The 25,872-nt window shown below is 39.4% G+C and overlaps 2 protein-coding genes across 9 annotated transcripts in view; one reads left to right on the forward strand and one right to left on the reverse strand.

Annotated features, from left to right (window-relative positions):
- ATM (ATM serine/threonine kinase) overlaps positions 1-18,547 on the reverse strand; it is a 152,049-nt gene extending 133,502 nt beyond the window's left edge. For 4 of the 8 annotated variants that reach the window (XM_006053344.4, XM_006053339.4, XM_025266943.3 and 1 more), the window contains exons 1-7: positions 18,377-18,537; positions 18,051-18,193; positions 12,252-12,346; positions 7,155-7,250; positions 6,960-7,072; positions 4,331-4,476; positions 772-936 (exon numbers count right to left, since the gene is read on the reverse strand). In XM_006053344.4, the coding sequence (XP_006053406.1) occupies positions 772-936; positions 4,331-4,476; positions 6,960-7,072; positions 7,155-7,226 (496 nt within the window). In that variant the 5' untranslated portion in view covers positions 7,227-7,250; positions 12,252-12,346; positions 18,051-18,193; positions 18,377-18,537. Of the gene's footprint in view, positions 1-771; positions 937-4,330; positions 4,477-6,959; positions 7,073-7,154; positions 7,251-12,251; positions 12,347-18,050; positions 18,194-18,376 lie in introns of all 8 variants that reach the window. The other 4 variants (XM_006053341.4, XM_006053342.4, XM_006053343.4 and 1 more) reach the window with 4 other exon arrangements.
- Positions 18,548-18,708: 161 nt separating this feature from the next.
- LOC102398348 (protein NPAT) overlaps positions 18,709-25,872 on the forward strand; it is a 51,637-nt gene continuing 44,473 nt past the window's right edge. The window contains exon 1 of the mRNA XM_006053336.4: positions 18,709-18,891. Coding sequence (XP_006053398.4) covers positions 18,855-18,891 — 37 coding nt within the window. The 5' untranslated portion in view covers positions 18,709-18,854. The remainder of the gene's footprint in view (positions 18,892-25,872) is intronic.

The raw sequence follows: 25,872 nt of genomic DNA on the forward strand, positions 1-25,872 counted from the left end.
CAATTCCTTGCTGGCATCCATCCCACTCTACTTACCTTCTAAGTCACTGACTCCTATATATTCTATTATAGTAGTTTTTGATAAAGAATCCACCTGCAATGCAGGAGACCTGGGTTCAATCCCTCAGTTGGGAAGATCCCCTGGAGGAGGGCATGGAAATCCACTCCAGTGTTCTTGCCTGGAGAATCCCCATGGACAGAGGAGCCTGGAGGGCTACAGTCCATGGGGTCGCAAACAGTCGGACACAACTGAGTGACTAAGCACAGCACAGCACCTTACCAGTAACCTGCTAACTGCCTAATCCAATTGATACTTCTGTGTCTTACTACCTCTACAACACTTGAAACACACCTCTTCCAACTTGAAACTCTCTTGCTTTCCCTTTTATGACACCTCTCTCTGTATTCTTCTTTCTACTCTATGAATCATTGTTGAGTTTAGGTGTTACTGATCTGTGAACTCACTTCCTTCTAACTTTTGGTTTACTTTGTTTTTTTCTGTCATTGGACTGCCAAGCCTTTGAGGAGAGATATGGCATCTTTCAATTCTGCAATTTAAGTTCTGATAGCAGGCACCAAATACATTATTAGTGATAATAATTTAGGAAGTAAACAATACATAAAAACTGTTAAAATCTATAACCATTTAATTTTACCAAGGTACTGTTAAACTGTGAGGTCATTTGGGAGATATATATAGTCTCTCAATGCTCTTCTGGCAAAATTTCATTTCACAAGGAAAAAATCACAAACAATAAACTTCAAAACGTACCGAGCCACTGTTGCTGAGATATTTCACACCAGTATTTCCTCACTGAAAGAATGTCCTTCAGCAATATATTGCTACAATCAGCTCCATAAATAGCACCACTGGATGAATCTTTCACTGTATCCATGATATAATTCAACAGTTCTTGACATTTCAGCCTGGGTGCTCCTATTTAAAAATAAACAAGCAGAAACATTAATCTCAAGAAAAATATGTTAAGGATGCTTGGAACAGCAACTGTATGAACCTCTTTCTCATAAAAGAGTGATTAGAAAATTACGGCCCTTCGGGCAAAATTCAGCCAATCATCTGTTTTTGAAAACAAAGTTTTATTAGACCACAGACATATCTACTAACTTACATATTGTTTATGGCTACTTTCATGCTAAAACGGCAAAGTTGAGTAGTTGAGACAGAGACTATACAGCCTGCAAAAGTCAAAAACATTTATATCTGGTCCCTTTACCAATCTGGTAGTCTGAAAAATCTGCAGGATTATATAACAAAAACAATCCTTCACTCTATCCTTAATAATTCACAATTTCTGACATTAGACCTAAAATGATTCAGTTTCTCGGTGTTTTTAATAAAAATCTGAATTTATTAGAATAAGATATTAAGGAGACTATTATTTACTTTGAAAAGAAAATTATTTTCAAGTCCTATAATAGCATTTATTGCATACTAATATATAAGGCTATAATTTTTAGTTTTGTTTATTAGAGGTCCTGAAAGTTTTATATATATATATGTGTGTGTGTGTATATATATATATATATATATACATAAATACATTATATATATATACATATATATATAAAATGGATATATTCTTATAGGTAACAACATACATTTAAAAATTACTTAGTTACTTTTGTTACAGTAAATCATGCTGGTGTCACAGTTGAAATTTTTCATATTTCACTACTAACAACCTTAAAATTACATATATATTTTTTGTTGTAAGCTATGAGCAAGTCATTATGTACATCTGAATATATACTAGTTCAGAGTTTTTTGTGATAAGACTAGTTGTATTCAGTATAGAAATATGATAAATAAAAATACACTGATACAACTAAAAAAATCATTGCTCCTTGGCCTTTTGTCTAAAATATTATTTTTACTAATGACTTGTATTATAATTTTAGAAATCTGGCTAATGATGAAATGTACAATCACAATATCCTCTGCTGTAACACCCTGTGCATTTCTCTTATAGTCTTTGTAATATTTTCTTAACTATAACTTCTGTCATAGTTGAACAATATTTGCTTACTGGTTCCTTTCCAGATACCTCTTTTCTTCTCATCTCTGTTTCTTTCATCTAACCTTAGATGTTAAGCAAGTTTGGCAAGATTTAGACATGTGTTAAATTCCCATCAACCCTCAAACTGTTTGAAAAAAAAATTTAAGAAGTGAGATAGCATGATAGTACCAGCCTGGTCTTGCTCTGAAATTAACAATGTTTAAGTTGCAAAGTAAAACTCCAAAGAAAAAGAACTCTTAAATAAAAATATACTTTAAAATGTGATCCCCATTGCTAATTTTGCAATAGAAGGGTTTTCTTCACTTTAAAGCAAAATTCTAAGCGGCATACTTTTCTGATGGGCTACAAATGAGCTACAAGTATCTTTCATTCAATCATAAACTCTGTAAGACCATATTAATATCTATTAAGAGCCCAGCAGTAGTAGCCAAGAACACAGATTTTAATAGATACAGAGCAAAAGCAGGTGCAAAAACATTTCACTGTGGTTTTCTTTTGTCTATGGCTGGAGTCTCTTCTCAGGACTTGGAGCTATTCACATGAAATGGCATCTCAGAGGAGACAGAAAACTAAATTTTTGCTAAAGCCATTGTCTTTAGACTAAACTTGCATCCTATCATTCTGAAGTATCATTTATTAACAATTCTATATCCTTCTACTTAATAACGTTTACCCATATTCGGCTTTTCTGATTCTTAAACTAAACTTGGCATCACAAAGCCACTTTCTGAAGAGTAAATAGTTTGAGTCCAAGTTCCTAAACAAATATTTCTGCTTCTAGCTTTTCAGCACTGTATGACAACCATTTCCTTATAGAAAGCAATTTCTGCATTCTAGTTCAAAAATATTAGCTTTTCAAAACATCAACCATGTAAGTATAAAATGGGAGCTATGCAGCTCATCAGGAGCAAGAAAGAACTTGTCTTTTTTTTTTATTTATTTATAATAAGCACGGTGCTGGTTGAGTATGGGTTCTGACTGCCAAGAAAGCTAATTGATCTTACAATGAATTAGTTAAAGTATAGAATAAAAGATATCCAAGCCCTGTTCCACTCCATACCAATCAGAATATGCCTATAAGACTGAGTCCCACACATTTTAAGAGAGAGAATAAAACCGAGGAATATTTACAAAAGTGACACAAAAGTAGGCCATACGAGCTAAAGGAAGTGGGTCTGTTTAGCTTATAGAAGAGGACTCAGGATATATCATGTCTAACTTCAATTATCTCAAAGGACATCATATTAAAAAGAGTAGTATTTTTCTGTATTATCTCAGAAAACAGAAGCAGTAACAAACAGACAAGTTTTTCCTACTATGAGAACCACTCAAAGATAGAAAACAAAGCCTCAAAGGTATGTTTAATCATTGAGACTATCTAAGTGCCAGGGATATATAGATGAATGGGTAGATGAAATAATTTTTTTTTTTCCAAGCTCTAACGAGTAGATTCCTGCCACGCAAAGTCCATAATTAAGGTCCTGTTACAGTAGCCTCTGGAAACTCGTTTCTAAACTGCAGGTGATACAGATAAAAAGGATGTATTCTGTCTGCCAGCGGAAGCCGAGGCAATGGAGATTGCATTCCAGACCCAGCGGCCGCCAGCAGCCTAGACACCTGCATATGACAAAGGGATGGGGATCCAGGAGGAGCTGAGAGGTGCATTAAGTGTTCAGATTTGAAAGGCATCAAACCATCCCTCCAGCTACAAAAGCACCTTTGAAAGCCATGACATTATCTTTAGAGTAAAAAAAAAAAATGTTGTTTAGTCACTCAGTCACATCCAGCTCTTCATGACCCCATGGACTGTAGATGGCCAGGCTCTTCTGTCCATGGGATTTCCCAAGCAAGAATACTGGAGTGGGTTGCCATTTCCTTCTCCAGAAATACTATCTTTTAATTCTTTCAACCCTGAGATTCTATCATTCTATGCTTGTATAACAGGCTTCCCTTGGGACTCAGCTGGTAAAGAATCCACCTGCAATGAGGGAGTCCTGGGTTCAATCCCTGGGTTGGGAAGATCTCCTGGAGAAGGGAAGGGCTATCTACTCCAGTATTCTGGCCTGCAGAATATTGTATAGTCCATGGGGTTGCGAAGAGTTAGACATGACTGAGTGACTTTCACTTTCACTTTTTTACTATGCTTGTATAAATTCCTCCAAATATTTGAAGCTATAATATGAAAAATCATTATATGTACTAGAAATCAGAGTTAGTACTCAACTTTTATCTCACCATATTCAGACCAAACTCATGAAACAATAACCCATTAAGCCAAGTAACAGCACTTACTTTTATTTGCACATTTGATGAAGCACTTGACCAAGCTACTGATTTCTTGCATCTTTTTCTGCCTAGTGGCTTGTGTCGAAGCTGATACATTTTGTCTTGCTGTTCTCAGACATTCTGTTTCTTTCTGAATATATTTCTGTAAAAACCTTCAAAAAAGTGAAATGGAATTCCAGAAACTTGTTAAATACTAACATTATTTTTTAATAGTTTCAAAATGTTCTTCATGCCATCATAAAGAGCTTTTAAACCACACTTCTTCAAACAAGGTACACTAATCAAAACAATTACATTTCCAAGGCCAAGCCCTCAACACCAATTTAAAGTCTGGTCTACAAAGTTCTTAATCTATTAACTTCCATGATTTTTTACTGTTTTCCTGCTTGCTTTCTCATTTATCATCAAAAGCTTGCAATACAATTAAGAGCTCTCAATTCTTTCTCACCTCTTTCTGCTATTTAGTACATGACATGTATGTGTGTGTGTGTGTGTGTGTGTGTGTGTGTGTATTACATGACCTACTATTAGGGAAATTAAAATGGAGGAAGTCTTATCCAAATTCAGAAGCAACAGAGTAGGGCTGTCACCTCCTTCTGATCTGCCTGGACACTGCCTGGATTTCATACCTGCCTGCAAGCATAGCAAGTCAGGGGGCACTTGAGTTAAGAAAGGAATGGGTCTTGGAATCTCTTAAGCCCCTGAGGACCTAGCCAGTCCCCCAGGGTCTAAAACGTCTTATGACTCACAAGGTGAAACCACATTGTAAAAATTAAATCAGAGTTTCATTTGTGCATGCAAACTGAAGATGATATCAGTTTGTGGCCTGGGATTATAAATGAGAGCCCCTAAAATAGCAACTTGAAGTCTCACCCTTGGGGTGGACGTACAGCCCAGGACCTTTTCCCAATTGGGACTCCAGATTGCTGTTAACAAGGGACTTCCCAGCACTGTTTAAGTCTGAATGTTGGTTGGCCCAATTTGGTGATGTATGTGCTGTTACTCTTGTTTCTATTTCTGTTCTTTTAATAACTGCAAGGAGATCCAACCAGTCCATCCTAAAGGAAATCAGTCCTGGGTGTTCACTGGAAGGACTGATGTTGAAGCTGAAACTCCAATATTTTGGCCACCTGATGCGAAGAGCTGATTCATTTGAAAAGACCCTGATGTTAGGAAAGATTGAAGGCAGGAGGAGAAGGGGACGACAGAGGATGAGATGGTTAGCTGGCATCACCGATTCAATGGACATGAGTTTGGGTAAACTCTGGAAGTTGGTGATAGACAGGAGGCCTGGTGTGCTGTGGTTCATGGGGCTGCAAAGAGTCAGACACGACTGAGCTACTAAACTGAACTGAAATTAAGTTAAATAATCATCTATTAAAAGTTGAACTTATTGATTTGTAACAAGTGATTTCTTTTGTTAACAAATCCTTTGAACCTAAAACAAAAGTAAAACTTTCAGCAAAATAGGAACCTCCTTCCTAAAGAGTTGGTAAGGTTTCTAGCCCTAATTTAAATGAAGTCTGCCTATAAGATATTCATGATTAGCTGGAAGTGTTAGGTACACAGATGGCCTACATGATCAACTAATGCAAAATATTCATCTTTAGATAATAACGGTATTTGTAGTAGGCTTTTCTGGGGACTCAGTGGAAAAGAATCTGCCTGCAAATGCAGGAGATGTGGATTCAAAACCTGGGTCAGGAAGATACCCTGCAGAGGAAATGGCAACCCACTCCAGTATACTTGCCTAGGAAATCCCACGGACAGAGGAGCCTGGTGGGCTAGAGTCCATGGGGTCACAAAAGAGACAGGAATAAGTGACTAAAACAACAAAAATTATTTGTGGCATCTGAAATAAAGTAAGGAACCACAGGAAAAGAAGTGTGTCTTTTTCATGTTATCCACAATGAAATCCTCAATGGTCCGTCTAGTGCCAAATAAAAACTAAAAAATAAAATAGATTATCTATTCTAAACACTCAAGAATGAATATATACTCATATTTCACTAGACTGAAAATGTTCTTTCAAGTTTATCAGTATTCTACGTTACTTTAAAATACTTTATCTTTCCTAAGTCTTACCACCTATTTCTAGTTATGAATGGATTTCATAACTGAAAATTATGCCCTTATATAAAAGCATCAATTCTGTTTGCCACTCCAGTCAAGTAATGAATTGTGTCTTTCCAAAGCATGAGTTTTGTTTGTTAACTGAAATCATATGGAATTTTTCTAAAATTCCTTTTTACTTTTTTATTATGTTTATATATGGCAGTTACTTAGAGCAATATTTAAAGATGTCAAAGTTATAAAAGACTTATTATAACTTAATTTTATTCTATAATTTGAAATAAAGTCTTATGAATGAAGTGATATGAAAGAAATTCTCATCTTGAGTGAGATATGTCAAAGACATTTTATTGAACAAATAATTCAAAAATCTTAACTTTTTTATATGAACATCCTTTAAAAATTATGTTTCAGATAAATATCGAGCATCAATTTCCTATGCAAGGCACAACGATATACAAGGAGCAAAGATAAGTTGACCTATATACACACAAAAATATCACAACAGAAATAAAAATGAAAGAGAAAAGTAAGACAGAAAAAAAAAATTAGAATCGAATACCTAAAAACAGCATCCCAATTCAAATATTTCCCTTGTTTGGAATCTGAATGGTGATCTAAATGTCGAACAGTTTCAGGATCCTCAATCAGGCGCTTAAATTTCTCAATCTCTCTCTGAAAATGAAAAAGAACAAAATAATGAGTTACCAATCACACATACATTTCAAAGAAAGATTAAATTTAAGTAATTTACTACCCTTCGCTCTGTAGCTTTATCAAGTTCTAGTTGACGGCAGCAAATAAGCAGATCATTAAGTGCTAGACTCATGATTCAGAATTTCAGAAAACGTATCTGTAAAAAAATACATATATATGTAAAATTATTTCAGATTGTGGTATTATATAGTTAGATCTAACTATAACTAGAGGCATAACAAAGCATAATGATTTTTCTTAGTATTTCCATATTTAAATGATTTTCTTAGAATATATCAAAACAAAGCCTTAACATGCAAATGTATTGAAGGTGCAGCAGGATAAAAATAAGAAATGTATAATTTACTTTATTGTTCTGAGACCTCTTCTAAGAAACATGACATTTATATTAAAATATAAAAGATGAATAAAAAAGACTGTCAGGCAAAGAATAAGGAAAACAGCACTTGAGGATTTAACACTGACTGAACTATTCAAAAGCACCCTTTTTTATAGATAGTGACTTGCCATTTTCCTGAACCAAAAGCTTAAATTGTGTTTTTGAATTGATATGTTAAGAGGTTCTCAGAGCTAGTTAGCCCTGCCGAGCGCTTACATTTCAACTGGATTTATGGTTCTCATTTAATACATAAAAACAGAGGAAAATGATACTATTGTTACACAAGGAAATGAAGGAAATTACATGCTCTAGTGACAGCCACGTAAGTTCTACTCAATCTTTTAAGATCAAGCATATTTTTCTCCCCCTGCAATATCTCACAGAATCTTAAAATTGGGAGGAACTGAGAGACCATGTCCAAACTTCCTATAAAGGAAGAAATTTCTCCAACAAAATTACTACCGTCTCTTTAGACACTCAGAACTACCTCTATTGGCAGATAGCTCTAGTTGTCTTCTCCATTTATATTCAGCAGTTGTTTTGATTCCTTTACCCCTCCTTTACAGTTACAGTAATAAACGAGTTATTACAACCTCCTTTCAGTTCAGTTCAGCTCAGTCTCAGTCATGTCCAACACTCTGCAACCCCATAGACTATAGCACACCAGGCCTCCCTGATCATCACCAACTCCCGGAGCTTGCTCAAACTCATGTCCATCGAATCGGTGATACCATCCAACCATATCATCCTCTCTTACTTTTACAACTTCCTTTACTGTGCTGTATAATATAGGCTGTTGATTACTTGATAGCCATTTTCATTTGACTGTATACTTCTTGAAGACAAGAACTGTTGTTTTCATTTTTCTGTTATAGCTTTATCAAGAACTCTCCCTTCTTGCTCAATCTTAGTTTAACCCCTTTTGAGTCAATAATGAAAATAAAATTGGGATTCTAACCAATGAAATGGTTTTTCCAGTGGTCATGTATGGATGTGAGAGTTGGATTGTGAAGAAAGCTGAGCGCCAAAGAATTGATGCTTTTGAACTGTGGTGTTGGAGAAGACTCTTGAGAGTCCCTTGGACTGCAAGGAGATCCAACCAGTCCATCCTAAAGGAGACCAGTCCTGAGTGTTCATTGGAAGGACTGATGCTGAGGCTGAAACTCTAATACTTTGGTCACCTCATGCGAAGAGTTGACTCATTGGAAAAGACCCTGATGCTAGGAGGGATTGGGGGCAGGAGGAGAAGGGGACGACAGAGGATGAGATGGATGGATGGCATCACCAACTCGATGTATATGAGTTTGGGTGAACTCCGGGAGTTGGTGATGGACAGGGAGGCCTGGCGTGCTGCGATTCATGTGGTTGCAAAAAGTCGGACACAACTTAGTGACTGAATTGAACTGAACCAATGAAAACACCTTAGCAACATCCAAAGAACCATATAAGCAGGTACCTATATTGCTAATATGTTATTTGTAATGTGAAAAAAATGCATGCTTACTGAACATGTGACACTTTCAAGACATGGTAGCTCTAAACTGTTTTTTTTAAGCTGTGTTGACTTTGCTTCTCCCTATCCATCTCTCAGAGATTGATTATTTTCAAGAAAACAAAACAGTTCAGTATTAATCCATATAAATAGGAAATGTTCCTTCACTGATACAAGCAACAATATTTACTTGGCAACTACTGTGTTCAAGGCACTACGCTAGGGATAGAAACTAAAGAACAAATCCTACCTTCATGGAGTCATAACTAGTTGGGGAGAGTAACAATAAACTAGTACACTGATAAGTCAATGCATAATTCCAAATTGTGACATATGCCTCAAAGGAAGCAAATACTATTTATGGCCACCAGATGAGAAGATTCAACTCACTGACAAAGACCCTGATGGTGGGCAAGATTGAGGGCAAGAAGAGAAGGGGACAACAAGGATGAGATAAATTGGATGGCACCACAGACTCAACAGACATGAGTTTGAGCAAATCTAGAGATAGTGAGGCAATGGCACCCCACTCCAGTACTCTTACCTGGAAAATCCCATGGACAGAGGAGCCTGGTAGGCTACAGTCCATGGAGTCGCTAAGAGTTGGGCACGACTGAGCGACTTCCCTTTCACTTTTCACTTTCATGCATTGGAGAAGGAAATGGCAACCCACTCCAGTGTTCTTGCCTGGAGAATCCCAGGGACAGAGGAGCCTGGTGGGCTGCCGTCTGTGGGGTCGCACAGAGTCGGACACGACTGAAGCAACTTAGCAGCAGCAGCAGAGATAGTGAAGGACAGGGAAGCCTGGCGTGCTGCAGTTCATGAGGTCGCAAAGAATCAGACATGACTTAATGACCGAAAACAACAAAAAAATAAGTAAAATTTACTTTTTATAAACTACCAAAGAAAATGTATCAGAGGAGCTTACAATAAAGCCAAGATCTGAATGAACTGATGCCAATCACAGAAAGAGTTAAGAGAACCAACATCTTAGAGAAGGAGGCTAGCCTAGCCAAAGGTTCCTAAGATGGAAAAGGCAGAGAATGTCAGAGGAACTTTAGATAACTAGAGGAACTAGAGTAGTTAGCTAGAGTAAGAGCATCACTAGATAGAGTTTAATTCAATTAATATATTAATCCACAACAATTTAGGTTCCAGTCCCAACATGCAACTGGTATGGATACATATTTCTTAAGTAATAGCTTCTGAATTGGCAAATCCATTGTCCTTTGCTGATCTCAACCAAGTTGATCCCTTTGCATAATTTGTCAATGATGTTTATAACTGATCTTCCTGGATCTAATTCTGCCCTTGGCATGCCATTCTCATCTTAATGGTAAAAGTGTGGGCTCTGTGGTCAGACTGTACTAATTCATATCCTGGTCCTGCCACTTAAAAACTGTATAACCTTGTTGTTGTTTAGTTGCTCAGTTGTGTCCGACTCTTTGCAACCCCAGGGACTGCAGCACAACAGGCTTCCCTGTCCTTCACCATCTCCCAGAGCTTGCTCAAACTCATGTCCATTGAGTAGGTGATGCCATCCAACCATCTTGTGCTCTGTCATCCCCTTCTCCTCCTGCCTTCAATCTTTCCCAGCATCACAGTCTTTTCTAATGAATCAGCTCTTCGCATCACGTGGCCAAAGGATTGGAGCTTCAGCATCTGTCCTTCCAATGAATATTCAGGGTTGATTTCCTTTAGGATGGACTGGTTGGATCTCCTTGCAGTGCAAGGGACTTTCAAGAGTCTTCTCCAACACCACAGTTCAAAAGCATCAATTTTTCAGTGCTCAGCCTTTATAGTCCAACTCTCACATCCATATATGATTACTGGAAAAACCATAGCTTTGACTATACAGACCTTTGTCAGCCAAGTAATGTCTCTTTTTAATACACCGTCTAGGTCGGTCATAGCCTTTCTTCCAAGGAACAAACGTCTTTTAATTTCATGGCTCTGTAATCACCATCTGTAGTGATTCTTGAGCATTGCTTCCCCATCTATTTGCCTTTACATGCACTTTACCTTCTGTCTGAAGGCTCCTAGAACCCCGCAGGGCAATTTAACACTGCAAGGTCTCACCACAAATGGAACTGATTCTCCCAGGTTGAGTTTCTACAGAATCTCATCCACTCCTGTACCATCACAATACTCTTCTATCACATTTTCACTCTGAATTATAATAGTCTTTTTACTTATCCATACCTGGTAAAAACAGCAGCCAACACTCTTGAGTGCTTACTGTGGAGCCCTAAACTGAGGTCATAGGTGTGGAGCCCTGTACCAAGGTCACAGGATAGAAATTTCTGCAACTGACAAAGCCCCAAAGCTACTGTTGCCATGAGCCTCTGTATGTAAACCAGCCAGCACCCTGACCCTGTTCCTGTAAAATACCCATTCTATAGCATCCTAACCAATCACCTAATGCCACCATCCCAGTAGGAATTTTCTGTCTTGAGGCTATAAAAATTGGTTACAAGCCTGCAAAAGTGTTCGACTCTCCTTTGAGCCAGCCCAGTTTTAATGGCCTCTCCCACTCTAATCTTACTCTCCTCTCATTCTTCCTCATGTCTGGAAATTCTTTTCCAACCTGTGTACAGGCCACGACATTTCTGGTTGCCTGTGTAGGGACTTGGGGTCTCTTCCCCACCTCCTGGCCTCTCGTTTCTCATAGGGATCTCTGCCAACAGGCAAGTGGCTATGGAAGCAACTGAGGTCGTCTGGCCAGGGTTACCCCCTGGTATATTCCAAAGGCCCCACTGCTCACTGCATTCCAGTAGCTGCCACCTAGATGGGTGAAGGTCTCTCCTTTTGACTCCTTTCTGAGGATTAGGCCAACCAATATTGTGTGGGCACAGGCCAGGTTGTGTGGGCACAGGCCAGGCACTTAAAAGCCACTATGGTGTCTGCCACATGAAGACACCCATGTGAGGATAAGGGAGTCATGGAATGAATCACACCACAAGGGCATCTACCCCTAGCAAGACAACTTCCACGCTTCATGTTAGGCACATAGTGGTTGAGTCAAAACATAGAGCCCATCGTCCCCTGGCCACCGCCTCCCCAATAGGACTGTAAGGTGGATTCCTCAGCCTATCTTCCCTGTCACTTTCACTTCTTTCCTTTTTAGTCCAGATTGATTTACAGGAGCCTAAGTGTTGCCTCTGAGCCATTCCAAGAGTGCCCTCCACACTTCAGGGAAATGCCAAATGGTGAGTCAACCATGGTCGCTCCCGAGAATCTCCTTCTCTGCCTGGGTCACACGGTACCTTAGCTGAACAGTTCTCAGGGGTCACCTCTCACTGCCCGATGCACTTGTTGGGATGGTCAGCCATTTTGTGCCATCAGTCACAGGGAGAGATCACTGGAACAAAAGAGATGCCTTTCTGTCAGCTGGTGACTCTCAGTACCCCCATTCTATGGCATGCAGGCTAACAGTACCCACATTCTATGGCATGCAGGCTAACAGTGGGTTCTGGTATGTCCTGGGAGCCTCTGTCTCAGACTCACCCCTTGGCTATATTCTCTGGAACTGGAAAAATTTGACCCTGCAAAAGGCCTAGACCCAATACAAACTGGGGGAACAAAAAAAATGTCCTCTGAATGACACACTAGATTGTAGCACAATCCTTTAACTTCATCTCTTTTGCCAAAATCAGGGAAAGGACTCAGAGTTTCCTTATGTTCAGTCCTTCATGGCCCTTAGAATCTGGATTTGAGGGACTCATGCTACATGTGTGTTTCTGTTGCCTCCCTATCCCATCCCCCTATGCCTCCTTCTCCATCAGATTAGATGGACCCCTACTCGACCTTTCCAATCCCCACTTGATATCTATTGTTGGAGACTAGGAAAGGATTCTGAGGTTCCCTTTGGTCCAGGTCTTTCTCCTATATCCAAAAGCTTGAGGGATCAAAAACTCTCCTGAACATTCTAGAGAATTCCCTTCTAACTACTCCTGTCTCTCAGGGTGGGGAGGGACCAAGCTTCCTTCCCTACCCTTGCAAATTCCCTTACTCCTTCAGATTCTTCTGATCAAACAAGACCCCACTTCTCCCAGACAGGCAAATCCAAGATGTTTATCAGCTGTCTGTCTCTGACATGAGAGTCAATTTGAACACTATTTGGTCTATATTTTAGTTATAAAACTATCACTACAGAAAGGAAAGATGACTTTTGGACACAGGATGGCCGTATATTGTTTAGACCCTGGAGAAAACTGGTTAAAATGAAATTTTTTTCTTGGAAACTTGCAAAAACAGTTCTTTTTGGATATGCAATTAAAAACAACTAGCTTGTTAAAAAGGCCTGCCTAGGGAAAACTTGATGTTAACCCTTGCCAGGTCTTTGAAATACACAGCCCACTTTGCCTGAGACCTCAGCCTTGGTCAAATTAGAACTTCAAGCCAAGAAAAAAAAAGTGTCAAAGAGACATTTTAAATCTCAACTGGAAAACTATGAGATCTCTATCTGTCCATCTGGATTTATGTATTTCTCAGTGTGTATCTTTTTCGATAATACTGAAGTTCAGATATAAATGAGCTCTAATTTAATTGGCCTAAAGAAAAGTAATTGCTTACAAATCAAACAATTCTAAATACAAGAGAAACTTAACTGAATGAATCTGAGGTTCACATGTGCTGGGAAATATTCAATATTAAGTATCTAGTATTAATGTTTGTTTGCTAATCTAATATAGACATGTCAAGTCATTAACATTAATATTTTCATTGTGCCTAGGTTTAACATGTTAAATAGTTATATTTTATATCTGTTACATGTTTGTCAACGAGGAAAATATCTCGAGTAAAGAAACTTCTAAAAAATAATATGCAAATGATATGAGCTTTTAGATAAACTCTATTAGGAATAAATATACTTTAGAAATGTCTGTCTAAAATAGTCTCTCCAGATTTTGGTAACCTGAATGTCTGCAGTTGTGCTAAACTAAGTGACAGAAGTTTATTGAATACCTAGGTCACTTCCAAATAAAATAAGATTCTGAAATATTCATCACTGAACACTAACTTCCTTTTACAGAGAAACTAAAGAGATTTGGGACTACTCATAAATATGTTTGGTGCTACTCTGAGATATTTTCTATAAGAAAGCAAAGGTTTTTTTTTTAGAAATTATCAGATATTTATGCTCACCAATCTACAGAATGCTAATATAAAGGTCAGTTCTTGGTTGCTTAAGCAAAGTAGGCTGAATGTTTTTAATAAAGAAGGTATGAGGAATGAAATTGCATTTTATGAAGGGAAAAGGAAGTAAGTCTGACTTACAGGTGGTTGCTTCAGGATGCGAGAACAAAGTAATTGGTACAGAAAGTGATAAGAAGTTTTGTGGAAAGTGGACCCTGAGAAAAGTTTTGTGCATGGTTAGGACTAATAAATTTAAGTAAGTTTGCTTTTAAATGAATTTAAATGCTGATGCAAAAACTTAAATTTGGCCTTTCTCTCTGTTAAGATTCTAATAATAATAATTCTAATAATAAATAATAAATAAATAAATAATTCTAATAATAAATAATAAATTCTAATAATAAATTTAAGTTTCTTTACCTCTTAATTGATCTGTTCTATATTTGCCTTTGAAATCCTTTTTGCTACTTTGGCTAAGTGAATAACTATTGTTTCACAGTGACCAATATGAGCCTATCTGACTGTTATAAACCCTTTTGATATTTATTGACAAAACTTTCCAAATGATTTGACTTTTAGCTAACTTTAGGATGCTTCAGAGGGCCCCTGAGATGTTCCAAAAAGAGATATTAAATTACTTGGGTTCATTTGACATGTTAAATTATATGAGAAGTACTGTTGGAGGAATGATGAATCATCTCAGGTTATATTGTATGATTGATGCTTCTACTGTAGATATCCTAAAAATTATGTGGAATACATGAAAATCTGATATGTTCTGGTAAAATGTCAGTTATAATTCTAGTTACCTACCATGTTAAAGTGTTACATGTCACAGCAATGACCAGGTTTCTTTGTCAATGGCAAGTTAACCAAATTTTAAACATGTCTTCTGTAGTTTCACTCTGATGTCTTTGTCTTTGCAAGAATACTGCTACTTCAAGATGTATGAAAAAGACTTTTCTAAGGTTAACCAAATAAACATATTTTATTATTAACAGTAAGCTGGTACCAGACTGGAATTTGGTCGACTCTCTCTGTTAAGAGAAGAAGTTTTCTTAGAATACAGCTTTTGATCACAGATTGTGAATTTCTTTGCCTTTAAGTGATTTCTATTTGTTTCTAAAATCTTTTGTTACTTTGTTAAATAAGCATTATTTCACCATGATCTATAAAAATTATGATAGATGTAGACAAAGCTCACGCTGCTTCTACAAAAATTAACCCTTGTCAATTTAAAGCATGGCAATGGTCCAAAGAATGGTCCACTCAAATCCACCCTTTGAGTGTACCACTCCACTCAGAGTCTACACAAAGAGTCAGACACAACTGAGCAACTGAATTGAACTGAGTCTACTCCTAAATTGGGGAATTAAAAATGGGTGAATAGCTGCTAATCAGAATCAGGGCTAAGGTAAATCCAAGATGACCACTTGGATTTTCCCAGCTCCCTGACAAACCTCATTTTTATTTGATGAGTTAAAGCCTTCTCTGGCTACAGGGTTAATGTCCTCACAATAGAGAAAAAACAAAAAAAAATTATGCTTCACTGAATATTAAGTTCTAGCGTTGTTAACTAAGGTCTGTTTACTAAGACTCACTTCTGAGATAGTTGTTATATCGCTAAAAGGCTTAATTAGACTGCCACCAAGCTATAGTCTGCCTAGTCAAGGCTATGGTTTTTCCAGTAGTCATGTATGGATGTGAGAGTTGGACTGTGAAGAAAGCTAAGTGCTGAAGAATTGATGCTTTTGAACTGTGATATTGGAGAAGACTCTCGAGAGTCCCTTGGACTGCAAGGAGATCCAACCAGTCCAACCTAAAGGAGATCAGTCCTGGGTGTTCATTAGAGGGACTGATGTTGAAGCTGAAACTCCAATACTTTGACCACCTGATGCAGAAAGCTGACTCATTTGAAAAGACCTTGATGCTGGGAAAGATTGAGAGCAGGAAGAGAAGGGGACAACTGAGGATCAGATGATTGGATGGCATCACTAACACAATGGACATGGGTTTGGGTGGACTCTGGGAGTTGGTGATGGACAGGGAGGCCTGGCGTGCTGCAGTTGATCGAGTCGCAAAGAGTTGGACACGACTGAGCAACTGAACTGAACTGAATTGAAGCTATAGTCATTTAACAACTAAGTCAGATGACCTGGGCACATACCATGCTATACCTAATGGAAGTTCTTGACTTAAATTCTTACTTATGATCTTACAACAACTGCTGCTGCTGCTGCTAGGTATATTATATTCTATGTCATCTGTTTCAGAAACTTGTTTCTTATGTTACCAAATGAATGACTAAGCCTATGATAAAATGCTGATATGCAGTTCCATATGAGATCAACTATTTTAATAATGTAACTCTAGACACGCGAAGAAGTAACAGGAGGGAATATTTTCCTGGACCAAGAGGTCAGTAAAACATGGATGGTCCAGAGACTTTTGCTACTCACAAGGCCTGGTCTAGTAACAGTACATTAAGTGACCTATCAATGGAATCTTCACTAGACTTGGGAATGAGCCTTCCCCGCATTGTGGGACACAGTGGCCATGAAATGCCTCCAAAACACGGTAAAAAATGTGGCTATGAAGGGGACCTGCTGACTGGATGTTGGTAATTGCCAGCTGCCTCTACAAAAATTAAATCATGACCAGTGCAAGCTGCTGAGCTTCAGCAGCCCCTAAAAGAAGTTCAGGGTAGAGATCAGAAATAAGGCACTTTGTGTTCTGGGAAAAACTGGAAGAACAGGCCTTCAGAAAGTCAGATGTTTTCAGGTCAAGATTTTTATGAGCCCAAATTCTTGCATCCTCTCATACCTAGAGAAACACTTAACGTTACGGACCAATGTCTGGTCTTGGTTCTCCTGGTGAGCTCCTCAGCAGTTTTTCTACTTCTATTAAGCTTTGGGCCATGTTTCTTTAACTTTCTTGTTAAGTTTGTTTCTTCTAGAATACAACAAATAAATCTCCAAATAGTAATACGACTAGAATATCCCCCAGCCAATACCCAGACAATGCTGGAACAAGCTGCCATATCGTTTTGTGGACTCTCACCTCCCTCTGTAAATGCACCCTGGCAGAAAGTGGGCACTGGGACTCAGGACCCCACAATGTCCCTGCTCAGCTTGAAGAAGCCAGAGTGGTCATTGCCCCATTTCCCAGTGACTTGTGTCCCCACAGCCTGAGACAAGGATAAGGTAGGTAGACAGGTAGTCATGAGCAGGGTGTTAACTGGCCAAAGTTTGGCCCATAAATAAAAAGAGGGGGGAATGTGGAGCCGTATACCAAGGTCACAGGAAAAAAATCTCTGGAACTGACCAAGCCCCATAGCAACTGTTGCCATGACCCTCCGGATCTAAACCGGCCAGTACCCTAACCCCATAATATGTAAGATACCCACCCTACTATCCACCCTATAGCATCCTACGGCTACTGCTAAGTCACTTTAGTCATGTCCGACTCTGTGCGACCCCAGAGATGGTAGCCCACCAGGCTCCGCTGTTCCTGGGATTCTCCAGGCAAGAACACTGGAGTGGGTGGCCATTTCCTTCTCCAATGCATGAAAGTGAAAAGTGAAAGTGAAGCTACTCAGTCGTGTCCAACTCTTAGCGACCCCATGGACTACAGCCTACCAGGCTTATACATCCATGGGATTTTCCAGGTAAGAGTACTGGAGTGGGTTGCCATTGCCTTCTCCTATAGCATCCTAACCAATCATCTAATGCCACCATTCCAGTGGGAAGTTTTTCTGTCTTAAGGCTATAGAAACTGGCTGTAAGCCTGCAAAAGCATTTGGCTCTCCCCTGAAATGGCCAGCTGTTTTAACAGCAGCTCCCACTCTAATAAATTTTATTCTCCTCCTCATTCTGCCTCATGCCTCGAAATTCTTTTCCAACCCCCACACAGACCACGACACTTACCACAGGATAAAATTACCACAGGGAGGATAGTACACAGTCAGCCGACAGTCAGAATTTTGAACTGGAGAGTGATTCCAAAGCCCAAGCTGTTAATCAGGAGACTGCAGTTTAAGCCTCTACAAATTGCTCGCTGATTAAAACTGCTAATTATAAGAGGGGAGAAAAAGATGATTAGTCAAGCCAGCTTCTTCGGCGGCCCTACCGTTGGACCCGGCCGAAGCGGAATCTCTGTAAGCGGTGATATCCACAGCCTACAAGCCCGCTCAACCCGCCTCCCCCAAGGCCCGAGCCGGCTGTCCAAGCACTATTCGGCTTCCGAATCAAACCTGGAGTGATCGCACAGCGTACGTTTCCAAAGGAAGCACTAAAGCGGACTGGCGCCGGGGGACTGTCTGCCCACAATGGCCAAACACGCACGCTCTCCCAAGACTCGCTTCCCCAAACACGGGGCTCATCTGAGGGAAACGCGCGTGCGCCCTGTCAGCCAATGGCGTGCGGCCCTGCGTCCGCCGCTCGCCCTCTAGCGCCTGCTCTGCCTCTCCGCTCCCGCCTTCCCGCCCCGCCCCCATCCAAATGTGAGGGCGGATGTGACGACAGCTCCAAGTAGAACGGAGGCGGGTTTCTTTTCGGCGCCTTTCTTTCTCCGGCGAAAGCGATTGGCTGGCGGGGAGCGAATGAGGCGGGACAAGTTGCCGCGGGTTCAGTGCCGCCAGTGGAACCGGGAGATGCGGCGCAGGGGCTGTCGCTGTGTTGGTTTTTATCCGAGTCTCGTCTCTCACTACGGTTTCTTCTGCGGCTTCGATCATGCTGTTACCTTCGGATGTAGCCCGGCTGGTATTGGGTAAGCGCCGGCGCGGGAGGGAGGGGTACTGGATCAGGCTAAGCCGGACGGAAGGACCTTTGGAGCCAGAGGTTTTTCCCAGGGAGGGGAAGCTTTGGGGCTTTGCCTCCCCACCTACAAGTTCAGACTGGCGGTGAATCTTCTTCAGTGGGAGGCTCGGGCGGTTTAAGTTTCTTTATATGTGAATGCTCCTCTCTTCCGAGACTCTCTGGCGAGGGGCGGCTGAAGAGAAACTCCGGGTGGAACACCTGAGGCCCGGATTTGGAGGGAAAGTCAGGCCTGCACATTTAATTAGAATCCTGCAGGGGAGTTGCCTACGTGATGGATGGACTGCGTGTTCTTCAACCTTGGGCTCACTTTCCCGTGTCAGAGCTGGGGCCGAATAAGGAAAAATAAAAGACTTCCCCAACCACCCAGCTTTAGCGAAGGACCTTCCTGACGGCCTTCTCGTAACTTGCCTTTAGAGCGACGAATTTGGAACGAATGAAGTGATCCTGCCTCTCTGTCCCCCAACCTCCTGCAAGAAGTCGTAGAATGTAGAGGTGTGAAACGCCAATTTCATACTTTTAAGACAGCAGCAATTCCTTTTTTTTTTTTAATTAGCAAGACTTTTCACTGGAAATGCCTTCCAGTTGAACGTATTCTAGTCCTAGTTTTTCCTCAGTTTGAAGAGTGACACTGCCAGTTGTCAGGGTGTATTGTCTGTGCAGGAAACGGGTTTTGTTGTTTGTCCCCTGAAAGAATAAAGAGTATTGTATTGCTGGGAATGAGAGCCACATAAAACTCAAAACCGAGCCAGATTTCCAGACATCATATGTGAATGGTTAAATGGTAAACATTTGTTCTCAAACTTCCCTTGGTATCCAAAGGCCATTACTAACATTATTTTACTGTCAGAAAAATTCATTTCTTATTCCCTTTTTAAAGTATTCTGCCCTGTACAAAAAAAGAAAAAAGTTTTTACGCACAGAATCTTGACAGGCACATTTTGCAGGAAACTTTAGAGGGTAATGGTTCTACCGTCTGTTTTGGGAGAAAATAATCACTTAAGTTTAAACTCATGTTTTGTTAATGTTTGGTTAATATTTTGCCCACTTTATCAAAACTGAATATCAACAGTTAACCTACATCGAAAGAAGAAAACTGTCTTGTAATTGTTATATTAATTAGGCTTATTTGTAAACAGATCCAAAGTAGACTTTCACAAAATTCACAATAAGACTGACATACTTTATTATGGTAGCTGTCCTGTTTGCTTTGTGGGATGTTTAGCAGCATCCCTGGCTTCTATCCATTAGATGCCAGCAGGGACCCAGTTCCCGCCTTCACCCAATTGTGAGAATAAGTGTCCAAATGTTTCCAGTATATTTCCTGAAGTGCAAGGACCACTGGCCTTAAGAAAGCAGTACGATTTTCTAACTGGAGTAATTTAAACAAACTTGTGAGTATTCTTGTAGACTTCCTTTTTCTTTAAAAATGGATAAAAATTACAGTCATTGTTTCTTATCCTAAAATTCTTATTTGTCATTCACATTCCATTTTTATTGCTACCAGTCCTAACAGTATGCGTCCCATTTCTCCTTTGGACTGTTTTCATAGTTTCTCATATAGTCTTGCAATTCATCTTATTTGTGGTTACAAAAATCTGCCTAAAGCATTCACACTACACCTCCAGTTCTAATAGTTGAAAGAGTTGTGCACTTACCAGAAATTTCAAGTTGTGCAAAAGAATATATACTACCAAAAAAAGCAAATCTCACCACTCTTGCTTTTTTCATTTAGCATTATCATGTCACCACGGAGATCTATGAATCACAAAACTTAGTGGCTTAAAAATTAACAGTTTTATTCTTTGCCTATGATTCTTCTGTCAGTACTCCCTCCCTCTCAGTACTCCTTCAGTCCTTCTCATTGTTGCCCCTTTTGTTCATCATGTTCTTGCAGCAAATCTTTGGTTGCTTAGTATGTTCCAGGCACTGTGCCAATTGCTAAAAATAGAGTTCTCCCCTTAGAATTTACATAATTAGGTTTTTTACCCTTACCCACACATACCAAAACACTTTCCTAGACCCCCACCTTTTATTTTATCTAATGCTCTATGTTACCCTTTTACAAGTCAAATTTATTCAAAGAATAAGCTCTCCTTAGTTACTGTACTTCCTTACTTAACTTTCATTCTTCAACATACTACACTGACTTTTGTACCTCACTACTCCATTTAAATAGCCTTGCTACTCGGCCATATCCAGCTATTGCCTTGCTAGAATTTCTTTAAATATTGTACAGGTCAAAATATATACGTCAAAGTGCCATTTGTTGTTTCTGGGCCACCAGTTTTGGTTTTATGTCATACAAGGTATTCTGCGGACCTCATCCTACAAGTCTCTTTTGCTTGATCTCAAGTTCTCAACATATGCCCTATGCCCCAGGCATTCCAAACTACTTGCAGTTTCTCCAGATACTCTTGTTAATGTATTTTGTTTCCTCTGCCTTCAATGTTTTTCTCCCTCTCTTCCTAGTACACTTGTATTTAAGGTTCAGGTCAATTGTAATCTCAAACTGTTTCCAGCAGGTACAGTTAGTACTTTCTCCTTACATGCTCCGGTGGCATCATAGATTACTTATATTATACTCTCTTTGTTTTATTGTAGCTGTGTGTTTACTTACTCTTTTTTTTTTTTTTTTTAATATGAAATTTAACCCTTCATGCATTGGAGGAGGAAATGGCAACCCACTCCAGTGTTCTTGCCTGGAGAATCCCAGGACGGCGGGGCCTGGTGGGCCGCCGTCTATGGGGTCGCACAGAGTTGGACACGACTGAAGCGACTTAGCAGCAGCAGCAGCCATTTTTACAATTCTGTGGCATTAAGTAGAATCATATTTTTCTGTAACCATCACCATCTCACTTGTAGAACTTTGCCTTCCCAAACCAAAACTTACTTTTTGACCTATTTAGTATTCTTTGTTTGTGCATGCTCAGTCATGTCCAACTCTTTGTGACCCCCATGGACTATAGCCTGCCAAGGTTCCTCTGCCCATGGAATTTTCCAGGCAAGAATACTGGAGTGAGTTGCCATTTGCTACTCCATTCATTATTTTTATTCTAGAATTAATGTACAGGCTTCAAGAGTTGTGGGAGGCCCCAAACTTATCTGTAAAGTTTTATGTACAGGTGGGGCATTTTTTAGAGGTAAGGTATCCAGAACTTTCTGTAGATTCCTAAATAAATTTGTTCTTTTCTGTATGAGTCAGCATCCATTCAGGAAAACTGAAACTAATCTGAGTATTTAGCATGGAGGAATTTAATGAAGGAATTGGTTACACTGGTGAAAAGCTAAGAAAACGAGCAGCTTACATGAGCCAACCTGGAGGGTAGTAAGCAGGAAACCACTCTGATATCAGGAGGACAAGTAGAGATGAAACCCAGAGGCTGGTTTCACTATGTGAAAACTAGAAGGTAGACTTGTCTTATATGGGAGCAGTAGTAGAGGAAATTCTACGAGGGTAAAGAGGAAATGGGAGGAAAAAACCATGGCTCCTAACAACTGCCCTCCAGTCTCCCACTGGTGCTTCCCATTGATGGAACCCAGTCAGAAGCCAGCTGACATGGAACCCAGGAAATTGTCTGCAGCGGGGTCAGGTTTCCTGTCCTGCAGTACAGAGCAGGGGAAGCAGGCAGAGTAGATTTGAAGGCAAACAACCAGGACTGGCATACCCTGCGAAAGTTGAAGAGCCACTGGTTCTATTCACCTTTACATCACTGTATCACTAAGACATAGATATTTAATAAATATTTACAAAGGTGTAGCTGTGATCATGACCTTCCCTTTTGTCGACTGAATAGTATCTGTCACTTACTCAGATTCTATTATTTGTTCATAATCATATGTCATTGCTGACATTTACAGCATTTTATGATCCTCACCCCTTCTGTGTTTTCAATTGTATTTCCAACTGTTCTCCATCATCGATTCTGTGCTTCATTCAAACCAGGCATGTTCTTCAAACATGTTCTATATATGCTTTCCATCAGCTTTGTTGACTCATCTCTTCCTTGAAACGTGTGTAATATTCCCCAAGTCAGTTTATACTTTTTCTAGCCCCTATAAAATAAATCAAAGGTGGTAACCTTTGCTTTTTATTACAATTATTTGCATATATATCTTCTGGGTCCTTGTAGACTATAGCTTCTTTTGGAGAGATTTTCTTTGTTATTTGTGGATCTAGTAATATAAAGTACTGGAAGTTAAGTCTTAAGATCTTAAGGACTTTCCTGGCAGTCCAGCAGTTAAGACTCCACCCTTCCATTGCAGGGAGCACAGTTCCATCCCTGGGCAGGGAACTAAAATCTCACAAGGTGCATGGAGGGGTGGTGGGGATGGGGGAATCTCAAACTACTGATATTTTGAGGAAACTATTACAATATTTAAAGGAAATATTTTCAGATAAGGGGATTAGCTCTCCCTTGCTTTCTTCATCAGATGCATCTCTCTTTATCTTTCCCACTCTATAAATAAGAGAGGGCGGAATCTTGGCATCCTAGTTCCTAAAATTCAAAACCCTAGATTTTGCTATGATTTTGTCTTTACTTTTTCAATTATGTTTTCCCTTCAGTCTATCTTATTACTCATTACTGGGGGCTTCCCAAGTGGCGCTAGTGAAAAAGAACCTGCCTGCCAATGCAGGAGACATAAGAAATGCAGGTTTGATCCCTGGGTCGGGAAGATTCCCTGGAGGAGGGCATGGCAATTTATCTTTTCCTCTCTATAAATAGGGATAAGAGAGGGCAGACTCTTGGCATCCAAATTTCGAAAATTCAAAACCCTAGATATAGCTCGGATTTTACCTTTTCTTTTTCAGTTATGTTTTCCCTTCAGTCTATTTTGTCATTACCTCCACTGAAAAGCAGGCACAGGACAATATTAAGAAAAAAAGAAATTCAAGTTACCTATTTGAACACAGGTCAGTAAGTTTACACAAAAGATGTAGTTATCTTACTCTAAATTTTTTTAAAGGAATAAAAAGAAAAATTAAAACATTTTGATTGAAGAGTAATTGTTTTTTTTTGATAAAAGATAATTGGTCTCTATTCTGTGTTTTCATTGTAGCATTTTAGATTTCAGATAATTTGTACCTAAAATTTCCCCCATTGTTCTGATTGATAACTTGTACAATAGGTACTTAAGGATGATAAATAAGCTTTTTGTAGGCAATGTAAATGTAATAATAAATGAGCATAAAGCAGTCAACTGTCATTTTAACCTTATTTTGGAACTTTCTGGACAAAAGTAAACCAGAATACATCAAGCCTGAAATGGATATTCTAGATAGTCCAAAGTTGGGCTTATTTTTTTTAAGAGCAGAAGACATACGTCTCAGATACTGCCACTTAAACTTGCATTTTAACTTTTTAAACACTTGTTAAAAGACATTCTATCTTTCTAACAAAGCCTTTACTCAAGTGTAGACTATACAAAACTATAATATGAGAAGACAAAAACTGTCTGAGCTTTGGTGATTCTTTTCTCTGGCCGCACTGCTTGTAGGGTCTTAGTTGCCCAAACAGGGATTGAACCCCAGACCTCATCAGTGTGAAAGCACAGAGTTTAACCACTGGACCACCAGGGAATTCCCACCATATTTTCTAGAAAAGTTAACTGTATATCATTACATTCAGTCTTGGGCCGTGTTTCTCAAACCTTATTTTGCTATTTTCCCTAAGTACCCCTTGCATGAAATTTTAGTGTTATAAATACCAGTATCAGTTCAGTTGCTCAGTTGTGTCCAACTCTTTGCGACCCCACGGACTGCAGCACACACCAAGCTTCCCTGTCTGTCACCAGCTCCCGGAGCTTACTCAAACTGAGGTCCATCAACTTGGTGATGCCATCCAACCATCTCATCCTCTGTTGTCCCGTTCTCCTGCCTTCAGTCTTTGCCAGCATCAGGGTCTTTTCAAAGGAGTCAGTTCTTTGCATCAGGTGGCCAAAGTATTGGAGCTTCAGCTTCAACATCAGTCCTTCCAATGAATATTCAGGACTGATTTCCTTTAGGATGGACTGGTTTGATCTCCTTGAAGTCCAAGGGGCTCTCAAGAGTCTTCTCCAACACCACAGTTCAAAAGCATCAATTCAGCGCTCAGATTTCTTTATGGTCCGACTCTCACATCCATACATGACTACTGGAGAAACCAGGCTTTGACTAGGTGGACCTTTGTTGGCAAAGAAATGTCTCTGCTTTTTAATACGCTGTCTAGGTTGGTTGTAACTTTCCTTCCAAGGAGTAAGCATCTTTTAATTTGATGGCTGTAGTTACCATCTGCAGTGATTTTGGAGCCCAAGAAATTAAAGTCTGTCACTGTTTCCATTGTTTCCCCTATCTGTTCCATCTATTTGCCATGAAGTATTGGGACTGGATGTCATGATCTTAGGTTTTTTAATGTTGTGTTTTAAGCCAAGTTACAAATAGACTGTTTATATATTGTATGTATACCTGTGATTTATGCATAAAAGACATATTTAATTCATTCTCTTTCCTCCCCAGTACCAGTTGTCACCCCCTTGGGGCTGTGTCACTGTTTTTGAGAATACCTGGTCTAGAGAAAAGCAAATCTACTTTAAGGAATTAGATTTCATGCCATTACCTATTACAAGCCCCAAGTGATTACCAGTGTATCTGGGGTGATTAGTACTTTTAAAACTTTCTACCGTAAAAAGAAACAGTTTGGGGTCTTTGATTTAAATTTTGAAGCATATAAAGAAAAAGCACTGACTGCCCTGTTTCCACGATGACTCTAGTGGTCTATAGGCTATAGTGGACTATAGTGGTCTAAATTTCTAAATTCATGAAATCCTAGTGGTGGCTGACTTAACTTATTCCAAATAATGTGACTCAGAAAGCCAATCATAAAAACTGATTTCAGCTGGCTATAGTTTTATAAGGGTTTATATTGGATTGTTTTGTTTGTGAAAAATGAAAAAA

This window comes from Bubalus bubalis, chromosome 16 (genome assembly GCF_019923935.1).
Source record: "Bubalus bubalis isolate 160015118507 breed Murrah chromosome 16, NDDB_SH_1, whole genome shotgun sequence".
Lineage (NCBI taxonomy): Eukaryota > Metazoa > Chordata > Mammalia > Artiodactyla > Bovidae > Bubalus > Bubalus bubalis.